General features: G+C 42.3%; 1 protein-coding gene across 15 annotated transcripts in view; it reads left to right on the top strand.

The window, feature by feature from the left end:
• Positions 1 to 8,329, top strand: part of atp11a (ATPase phospholipid transporting 11A) — a 58,941-nt gene extending 50,612 nt beyond the window's left edge. For 5 of the 15 annotated variants that reach the window (XM_054787851.1, XM_054787833.1, XM_054787842.1 and 2 more), the window contains one exon: positions 1,355 to 8,329. In XM_054787851.1, the coding sequence (XP_054643826.1) occupies positions 1,355 to 1,591 (237 nt within the window). In that variant the 3' untranslated portion in view covers positions 1,592 to 8,329. The other 10 variants (XM_054787950.1, XM_054787905.1, XM_054787927.1 and 7 more) reach the window with 8 other exon arrangements.
• The last annotated feature ends 2,861 nt before the right edge of the window (positions 8,330 to 11,190 follow it).

Here is an 11,190-nt window from a genome sequence, read left to right as displayed (position 1 = left end):
CATGTGACAGATAATAGAGCTCATGGGGAGGCCCAGGCCTGCCTGAGTTCTGACTCCTTACTAGGTGGGCTAGCAGTGACAGAAGCCTAGGTGGCTTCAGCATGGTAACGCTTATCTTGCAAGAGTGTGTGTGTGTGTGTGTGTGTGTGTGTGTGTGTGTGATGGTGCAATGAAGGGGGGTTGTTCTGCATCAAAGAAGGTTCAGGTTGTGCTTGCTCGGGAGCCTCTGGGGTGTCCACAGCGCTTGCTGTCTGGATCTCTGGGGCCCTCTGGTGACTGGGTGTGCATCCTTTTCTCTGGAAACTTCTAGTGCAGGGGGTGTCCAAACTTTTTGGCAAATTGAAGGATACATTAAAGTAGCTAAAATCTGAACACAACATCCACATCTTAAAGCAAAGTAGTCTAATATCTAACAATACACTCATGACAGTGTTTCCCACGGGGGGGGGGGGCAGATGATGCCGTCATCTAATTTGCATAATTGGCCATGATGCATGTGCATGTCATCTTTATGCACTTCCTCACCGATAGAAAGCATAGAGAGCATAGAAAGCAAGCATGCACACACATAAACCGGAAGCGGAAGTGCGGGGGGCAGACTGGAAGTGACATCGGGGGTTCAGAGTTGAGTTTTAGCTTGGCCCGTGTTGGGGATTATTGTGCCTGTTGTGAGATTATTGAAAGATGCAATAAAAGCCTGTTGTTCCAGCGATTGAGTCTGGTGCTTGTGTGTCTCACTGAACATTACAGTAACATTACTGACACCTAGTGACCAGTGTAGAATACTACACATCATCACGTCTGAATATGTCTTCTGAATGCCTTATATTTATATTGTAGTTCATTTAGCCATTTTTATGCTTGAAAATGCTTAATTTAGGCAAAACAATATGCAATATTTGCTTAAATCTTAAATTCAACAGCATTATTCGTTCATATATTTTTGAAAAACAGAGCCGTGAAGTGGCAAGGGATTACTGATTTTTTTTTTGGTCTGTGCCGGTCAGAATGAATTAGTGGCGCTCCACCACAAATTGCTGAAAGTATGGGAAACACTGCATTGGTCGTGTATTCATGACATTTTCTATTTTTACAATAAAAACTTGAGCTACAGGCCAAAAATGACCCCCAGGCCGCACTTTGGACCCCCCTGACCTACTGGCTGTGATCGTTGCATGGTTTGGTTATACATGGAAGCTGTGAAAGTGGAAAACATCCCAGCTGACCGCTCTTAGAGCAAAAGCATCAAAACAAAAACATTTGCGTATTTAAGTTGAACTCCCAAGCCAGCTGGGATGTTTGCTCATCTCCTCCGCCAGTAATTTCTTATTTCTCCCTTCTGACGCTCACACAGAATGCTGATAAACTCTACAAGGGTCAGCTTTCTGAGTTCACCCCCCTGGACTGCCGTCGGGGTTCGGGCGACCACAGGAACATGCCTCACCCTACAAGGTCTGAACCTTTTACCAAGAGAGTCATGTTGACGCGCTGGCAAAAACCACCAGACTATCGCACCTTCACGCCCCTGCTGGGATTTACTGATGTCACACCCTCCTGCAACGGGGCAGCCGGGCCCGAGACCTCTGTTTAATGTGCTGACGTGTATTTGTACTCTGGTAACAAAACAACACTTAAACTGGGTCAGAACCTGCACGAAGAAGCTGCAGGCTAATCCAACGTATTGGTGTCACTGAGCTTAGCGGTGTGTGTAACGCAAGTGCACAGGGTTGAAAGTGACCTTCACCACTGTTCCCAAGTCAGCAGCCAAGTATTATGGGATGGCTCCGTGTCCCAAAAAGGGCTCAGTGTCACTGCATCAAAGCTCAACACCTTTTTTATTTGTCATTTATCACTGAAAACATGCGCACCGGCCCTTTAAGTCTGAAGTGCAATTGGATTACTGTAATAGAATTTGTATGTTTGTTTTTTTTTTAATGATGATGTTGGCTGCAATTGTGAGGATGATGACAACCAACAGCCTCTGTGCTCTTTGTCTTCATAGGACTAACTGGTCATGCCTCCGTGCAAACACTTTGTCCCGAAACACTTCGTAGGGATGACTGCAGCCGTGTAAGGAGGATGTGTCTTAAGAGAGCTGATGCCTGTCTTTACATATTACACTTCTACGTGTAGCTAGCGTCCTGTAGACAGCATGTGCTCTTGTGCTTTTTTGTACAGTAGACATTATACACTACATGGTGGTCGTCGGGTTATGTACCAGTTCCGTTCCTAGACTGTGGTGTGTGTCGAGTTTTGGCGTAAGATATTATTATTATTATCATTTTTATTATTATTACACCTTTAGAGCCAGTTTATTAGCGCTGCGCATTTTCCGTCTGATAGCTTCTCATAGAAGCCTTCACTTACAGTACATATGACTGAGACCACTGGAAGAGGCAGCCACACAACAGATGACTGGTTCTCACTCACACAAGCTTAACTTTCACTTTCTAGAGGGGCGCGGCAACTGCTTTATATGCTGTGCGTAATTGCATTCCTCATTGATGATAAGAGTCCAGCACTGTCGCCGAATATATTGCTTTTATTTTTTTTTATGCTGTTGGGAAAACCTTTTAAATTGTGTGATCCCCGACTACTGCTTCGATAGCAATGCCGTGCAAAGAAAAAAGGCTAAAGAGATTAAATGGCCTTTACAGGTGTAGTACCTAAATTAAGTCCTAAGTCTGTGCATGGAAGGACATAAAATACAGTACTAAAACACTAAATACAAGAATCAAATGAAGCAGTAACGAAATAATAACATTTGATAAAAAGTGAAAAGTAATAGAAGTAAAAACCGAAGCACTGTAGCAACCTTTCCATCTCAATAACGACACTCTTTTGTTATTTGTAGTACTAAAATCAGCCTCCGTGAACCAGGGAGTAGTCTAAGTAGTACAAAAATCAGTCTCCACAAAACAGGAAGTAGTCTATGTAGTACTAAAATTGTCCTCCGTGAACCAGAAAGTACTCAAAGTAGCACTAAAGTCCCCCTCTATGAATCAGTAAGTAGCTTTAAAGTTGCCCTCCACAAAAGAGGAAGTAGCTGATGAAGATCACCCTCCATGAACCAGAAAGTACTTTGAAGTAGTATGAAGTAGTATGATGGTGGTGGTGATACACTGTTCGCAGTGTGTTCTTCCTCTTTAACTTGTTCTTGGGCGAGTCTTGAGTGTCGACGGACCAAAATAGAAGATTTTCATTGATTTATGGGAGCGGGCACTTAATCACAAAACTGGGAACACCGTAAACCGAGGACCACCTGCGTTCACTACGTTTGGGCATATTAGGCTTTGGGGTGAAACGTGCACCATGACCTTTTACAGGTGAACTTAGTTTGTCTAACTTTGAAACGTTTGACTGCTTCTCTGACTGTAAAAACGGACTGAAACATTGAACAGTTGGACGTTCCAAAGTGTGGGGAAGGTCAAATGAAGTGGACCTGAAGGTTGGAGTGTATTTTGGGTTTATCCTGTTTTTGTGAGTAGTGTCATAGCGTGTTTGCTGCTAGCACTTTTAGTTTAGTCATGCCCTCCCACAGCCCCCTTTTTTTTTTTTTTTTTTTTTTTATTGACGCTTCCTGTCATTGGTAGCTGTGTAGTGCTTGCTAGCGGTCTCTGGTTGCCTTCACGTTGTGTTGTGGGTGCCGCGTCCGAGTGCAGCTGGTTTGCTGTACTTCCATGTGTTCATCAGTCACGTGGAAAGCACGTTATTCTGATCGCCAACACGTGAGCGTTATAGATAGTATGAACTATGAAATATCTTGTAGCCAACTGCCACTTTCAGTTTCAAGCACATCCTCTCCTGTCTTCCCTTGTAGATCTCTCTCTCTCTCTCTCTCTCTCTCTCTCTCTCTGTTTATCCTTCCCGCTGTCCTCCTGTCTTTGTCTCTGTGGCGATGGCGGCTCCGCTGAGGTCCAGCCCGACTTCACTTTGTCAGATCATCACCTTCACCGTCACGCTCCATGGATAGCAGTCGAGTAGTTACTCTCTACTCTGAACCAAAGCCGCTTAGCTGCTTCCTGTTAGGTGCCTTGTGCTAGTTTCTACGTATGTAAGCCACCAAGCAGGTGAATGTAATCGTCTCAGTCCAAACTGCGCTGGGATATCCCAAACAATCAGAACAAACGGCACACACACACAAAAAGTCGGACCACTTATGTGTGATACGATTGTTTTTATGTATTTTTAAAAGACCTTTTATATGCCGCATGTGCGGGAAGATGTATTGTTTCACTTTATTTGGAAGTCGTGTTTCTCACGTGAGCGTCGCTTCTGTTGCCGCTGGCTCATTGTGGAGGCACTTCATGCAAACTTTGCGTGTGTGTGTGCGCGCGCGCGCGCATGTGATACTGTATAGGTGTATAGCAGGTGCGGTTATAGCTTTAAAGGGTAAACACTATATATATGTTTGCCCCCTTCCTGATTTCTTTTTTTTTTTTGCATGTTTGTCACACTTAAACGTTTCAGATCATCAAACAAATGTAAATATTAGTCAATGACAACACAACTCAACACAAAATGCAGAGGAAAAACAATCCAAACCGACATGGCCCAGTGTGGGAAAAAGTGATTGCCCAAATTTCTGTAGTTATAAAACCATTTCTAAAGCTTTGGGACTCCAGTAAACCACAGTGAGAGCCATTATCCACAAATGGCCAAAACATGGAACAGTGGTGAACGTTCCCAGGAGTGGCCGGCCAACCAAAATGACCCCAAGAGCACAGCAACGACTCATCCGAGAGGTCACAAAAGACCCCACAACAACATCCAAAGACCTGCAGGCCTCACTTGCCTCAGTTAAGGTCAGTGTTCATGACTCCACCATAAGAGAGACACTGGGCAAAAACGGCCTGCATAGCAGAGTTCCAAGACCAAAACCACTGCTGAACAAAAACAACATTAAGACTTGTCTCCATTTTGCCAGAAAACTTCTTGATGATCCCCAAGACCAGGGTTGGGCAACCTTTTTGAATCGCGGCCCACACTGGGTTGGAAAATCCGGCAGAGAGGCCGTCTATACATACAGTAGGTGGTCATCAAACAGAACGACATACTTGCTCACTGTGCAATGAAATGAAAACAACACATCCACAGCAAGTTAATACATCACATAAATCAACTACTACTACTGGGGGGGTGATGAAGAACAACTAAGCGCTAAACATGACACGTAACTTAAAAGTGTTGTTTCCAAGTGCCTGCAAGGCATGCTGAACTATATATACAACAGACCATTGACAGTCTTGTTTACTTCTCTGACGACCTCCTCAACATGTTTTTGCAAAAATGCAACAAACACAGCTAAATGTTTGTACGAGAGTACCACAAGCTACCCAGCATGCCTTGTGGCAGGAATATATTGGTGTTTTCCTTGGCATGGACATTGTGTGTGGATATTGATTTGTATGCCCACGTGGTGCAGTAGGTAGGTTATGCTATGGGTCGTGTGTGTGTTGTGTTGTTTGGATGGCTACAGATTGCATCTGACTATTTTGGTGACGCAAGCGTGCCACAGCAGCACTGCAAGTCATGTTTCCAGCTACAGTTTCGATGTTAAGGGTTTTTTAAAGAATGCCTGGTGGACCGGATGAAGATTCTCGGTGGGTTTAATGTGGCCCATGGGCTGCTTTTTGCCCACCCCTGCCCAAGACTTTTGGGAAAATACTCTGTGGTCTGACGAGACAAATGTTGAACTTTTTGGAAGGTGTGTGTCCCATTACATCTGGCTTAAAAGTAACACCGCATTTCAGAAAAAGAACATCATAGCAACAGTAAAATATGGTGGTGGTAGTGTGATGGTCTTCAGGACCTGGAAGACTTGCTGTGATAAATAGAAGCATGAATTGTGCTGAAGGAGAATGTCCGGCCATCTGTTGGTGACCTCAAGCTGAAAGCAACTTGGGTTCTGCAGCAGGACAATGATCCAAAACACACCAGCAAGTCCACCTCTGAATGGATGAAGACTTTGGAGTGGTCTAGTCCAAGTCCTGACCTGAATCCTATTTTCTTAAAAAGGAAAAGCCTCCAATGTGGCTGAATGACAACAATTCTGCTAAATTCCTCCCCAGCGCTGGAAGAGACTCATTGCAAGTTATCACAAACGCTTGATTGCAGTTGTTGCTGCTAAGGGGGGCCAACCACTTATTAGCTTTAGGGGGCAATCACTTTTTCACACAGGGACATGTAGCTTTGGATTTGTTTTCTCCCTTTTTAATAAAAAGTTTCATTTAAAAAGTGCATTTTGTGTTGAGTTGTGTTGTCATTGACTAATATTTACATTTGTTTGATAATCTGAAACATTGAAGTGGGACAAACATGCAAAAAAAAAAAGAAATGAGAAAGGGGCAAACACTTTTTCACACCACTGTGTGTGTGTGTGTGTATACGTGTGTGTGTGTGTGTGTGTGTGTGTGTACATGTGTGTAAGATGCCCTTGCTTGACACTCTGATGCACCCCTGCTTGATTGACACTTTATGTAAAACCTACAAAAGCCATCAAGGTGTATTTTGGGGTGAGAAGTGTACCAACTGAACTCACCCCCGACTGTTGAGTGTCCTGTGGTCCTCGTAGCAGACGTGATGTAGACATCTGTGTTGACTCCTATAGAGATAAATACATAGATTTAGGTATACCGTTTTGGGGTCTTTTGCATAGAGTTTTTAACAGCCGTGTCGGGACTGACTTGTGGATGTTTGCCAACCGTATCTGTTGCGATGACTAGAAAACATCTGTACATTTTGCTTCACAAATAAAAGCCACCATGGACACATGAAAGCAGTGGCGGCAGCTCATTTTCTTCCAGGAACAGCCTTGTGAAGGCCCTCGGAGGGCCCAAAACGACATGACTGTGTCGGCCCTTCATCGTGTTCTTGCATATAGTACTGTAAATGATTCATACATTAGCCAACGTAAAGTGACTTCTTGATTATGATTATTATTATTGTTAAGTTATGATGATGGGTATCTTTTTAGCAGGAAATGATGCAAGATTACAAGAATATTTCCATCCTTTTGGATATTTTGAAAAAGATTCATATCTTTTCTTGGTCACTCATAGCATCATCTAGAGCAGTGATTGACAACCTTCTTTTGTTGGGTGCCCTTGAAAAGGCCTCTTTTGGGATGTGTTCTCAAATGAAAATACTAATTATTGTGTTATTATTGTAAAACTTTATTTCATATTGGTGTATTTTTTTGGTGTTTTTTTTTTTTTTTTTTTTTTTTTTACATTTTTTCTCCCTCAATCATAATAACCATACAATAAAGGTTCTATACTGTTCACATCTTTCTACGTGGTGTCAACTGAATCAGCATGTATGTGTGTATAGAAAGATATGTGTATCGATCTCTGTGTGCTGGTATATGAAATAATATATTGATATACTCATTTTTTATGTCTTTTTTTCTTTGTATTTTAGTTTTATATATTATATATTCATTTTATATTATATAGATGTATTTTTTTTATCTCAAGTATCACCATTTGAGAGCTACTGATCCACAGTATTATATTAAACTATAAATGTACAACTTGGCGTCTGCATATGCTGTATTTTTTAATGGCTGCAATTCATCTGTACGCCACTGTGCGGCAGCAGAGTATCGCGTCAGCGGAATCACAACTTTACCCAAATAGTTTGTCGTGGAAGCCGATAAAGACGTTTTCAAGGGACGCACAAGGCGATTTACCGCTGTAAGCCGGTACCAACAGAGACCGAACATGTGTTTTGTGCGTATTTTTAAAATATGTTTGTGTTGTACGCTTGGGGCTGGAGACGTCGGCACGATTCCAAGGTTCTCGGCTCGACTGTGGACCGCCGTCGTCCTTTTTCACTTGCCGTCTGAGCTCGTCTACCCGCTCGTCTCCCGCACTGCTGGCGGCCGATGGAGGCAACAAGGACGGATGAACATCTGGGCCAACGCTGACATTTGCAACATACGTGAATGAAGAAAACACTGGGTGAAAAGTAAACAGGGAAATATGCTAGCGGGACCTTGGTGACTCGAGAGCACGTGGTGTCATGGAATAATAATTACGCCTTTAATTTGTTGATCATGATTATAATCTGAATAAAACCCAAGATAAATATTATAATTGATATGAACAACACAAAAAAGCACATATTTGTGAAAATAAACATAGAAGAGAACTTTAAAAAATGATTTCATTCCCTCACACTTGAATAGGTACTAATCGTACCCTTGGTATCGATACTGTCAATATTTGGATCGACCTGTCTATCCCGATTTCAAGCAGCCAGAACGCTGATATTAATTCTGGTATTGAAAACATCTTGAGGAAAAGTTTGTTTTAAAAATGTATTTATTGTCCAAAAAGTGTATTGGTGGTGAAGTGGCATTGTAAAATGTTGACGTGAAAAATAAAACACTTTTTTGTTTTTTCAATATATTTTAAATAAATTGTATTATTAATATATTTATAATTAACAGTTAATAAAAGTTATTATTACTAACACTGTAATAATAAAATACAGACTTTTTTTAACTGTGGATTTTTTATGACATTTTTCAATGTAATAATGATAATATAAAAAATAATCTCATAATAATTACTATTATAATTGAATAATAAAAACCAGACATTTAATATTTTTTGTGGATATTTTTTCTATTATGACATGTTTTTTCAATGACAATCTTCTGATTTTTATTTTTTTAATTTTTTTTACGCCGTATTGTTTTTGGAACGTTCTTGCACTCTAAGCCCCGCCCCCACGAACCAAAATGAAACTGGAAAAAAAAACAAATACATAAAAATGAAGCTGAAAACCAAAAAGTTGCAAATGAAAATATGTGACACTAACACACCAAAAATAATCTGAAGATAGTAATTGAAAAACATGTCTTAATGCAAAAAAGTGAGTTTTTTTCCAATGAAATTATGATTATTAACATTTTACAAGAGGCCTGCAAATGTAAAAATGACCGCTGTCTTCCTCGTGCGCCCTTCTCTTGACACAATGGATTCAGACGCAATACCAGACAATCTTAAGTCTCAAGTACGTCTGCGGCTGAGATCTGTGGGGTTGTGCACATGAACTGTGTGTGTGTGTGCGTGTGTGTGTGTGTGTAGTTTGCTCCCAAGGCTGCCATCAATTGTCACATGAGCGGTGCAAGTGATTTCATAGGCTGAGTTTTGTGAGAACTTCGGCAGCAACGCAGTAAAAGTTCTTATTGAAAATACTGTACTGTACAACTAACAGCAAAGACGGAAAAAATGCAGTAATTTAAAGTCAAAACCACAAGAGAAATAAGTTGTATGACGACAAGTTGTAATTTTACCAGAAGAACATAATATTTTGAGGAAAATCACGTTGTTTTAATAGCATAGAATTGTTTTTTGGGGTTTTTTTTAAGTTGGAATATTATGAGAAACAAACAAAACCAAAAAAGTCATTTATGGGAAGTTAGGTTGGGGGAAAAAGTCTTAATTATGAGAATAAAGTCATAATTATGAGAATAAAGTCATAATATTACAAAAAGAAAATTTAAGCTTATTTGGCAAGGAAGTTGAAATATTTCCTCATCTTCCAAGTTTATTCTCATAGAAATCAGTCTTATTGTCAATTTCACTTTTTCACAATTTTTGCTCTTTTTTTAAATTCTCCAATTATTTATTTATATTATTTCTATTAAAAAAAACTAAAACTTTTTTTTTTTTTATTTAATGTTTTACAAAAGAGAAACAGCGCCCCCCTTCAGTGTAACGGCTGGCCAATTACATCTAGCGTGTGTGGTAGAATGAGGTACTGCACAGTAAATTCCAATATCACTCTCAACTCAGATAAATGAGTACAGCAAACTAAAACGTAAACATCTATCGTGGTCAACTATCACGATTAAGATCCATTTGCATGTTTGTTCTTCAGTAAGGTTAACTCGTGGACTTTACAGCGTGCACTCGACTCACCAAGCGGAAGTCAGGCGCCAGTTAGGCAGGAAACGTTCACGAGCGTGGAAAAAAACGTTGTGTTGCTGGATGAGAACTACACGAGAAGAAGGGACGCTTTTGCCAGTAGTTTTTCAGCCAAGCTAGGGTAACGAGGCCGCTAACACAAATGAGTGAAAGTTGCATCCTGCAGCTAACGAGCGAGTGCGTCTTATCTCTTTGCTTCTTTCGTTTGCTGCTGTCTGAGGCGCGTTCACATTTTGTCTTCCCCGCTTTGTTGCTGTTTGTTGCTGACGTGCGTGCTGGAGAAGGACACGTTCACCAAGGTCGGTGTACTTTGTGTACATCATCAGACTGTTTGCGGCCTGCCTGTGCAAAGTGTGTGTGTTGTTCTCAGACCTGTTAGTGAATTAGCTTGGAGTTCATTTCAATGGATTTAGAATTCATTTTGTGGTTGATGAAGAAAGGAGGGAATCTTGATTGTGCGCAAACTGCTCGTGGACGCACTCGCACTGATGACGCCACACCAGGAGGTCTTTTATTTGGGCTGGGAGGACCAGAGATCAAACCTGCACCCTTTCAGTTGAAAGAGACCACCTTCTTTCTGTTGTGCTCTCAAGGGGGGGTTGTGCTCAAGATGCAGCTCAACACAACCTAAAGCCCGCCGTCAGACTTCATCGCTTATCGACTTCGTGTGTGTTTTACCCAAGATGAGCAAGTCGTTAGGAGGAATTCCCCCAAAAGATTAGGACTGCTTTCCAATTGTACCAAACCCAACATCCTCATGACAGGTCCCAGCACCCTCACCTCACATCTGCACCCAAAGACCTCCCACTGTCCTTTACAACGCCACGCCCTCACCCTCACCCTCACCCTCACCCTCAGCCTCACCCTCACCCTCAGCCTCAGCCTCACCCTCACCCTCACCCTCACCCTCACCATCACCATCACCATCACCATCACCCTCACCCTCACCCTCACCCTCACCCTCACCCTCACCATCACCATCACCATCACCATCACCCTCACCCTCACCCTCGGCCTCGGCCTCAGCCTCAGCCTCAGCCTCACCCTCACCCTCACCCTCACCCTCAGCCTCAGCCTCGCCCTCGCCCTCGCCCTCGCCCTCGCCCTCGCCCTCGCCATCGCCATCGCCATCGCCATCGCCATCGCCATCGCCCTCGCCCTCGCCCTCGCCCTCAGCCTCACCCTCACCCTCACCCTTGCCCTCACCATCACCCTCACCATCACCCTCACCCTCACCCTCACCATCACC

This window comes from Dunckerocampus dactyliophorus, chromosome 1 (genome assembly GCF_027744805.1).
Source record: "Dunckerocampus dactyliophorus isolate RoL2022-P2 chromosome 1, RoL_Ddac_1.1, whole genome shotgun sequence".
In the NCBI taxonomy this organism is placed as follows: Eukaryota; Metazoa; Chordata; class Actinopteri; order Syngnathiformes; family Syngnathidae; genus Dunckerocampus; species Dunckerocampus dactyliophorus.
This window is presented reverse-complemented; position numbering and strand designations above follow the sequence as displayed.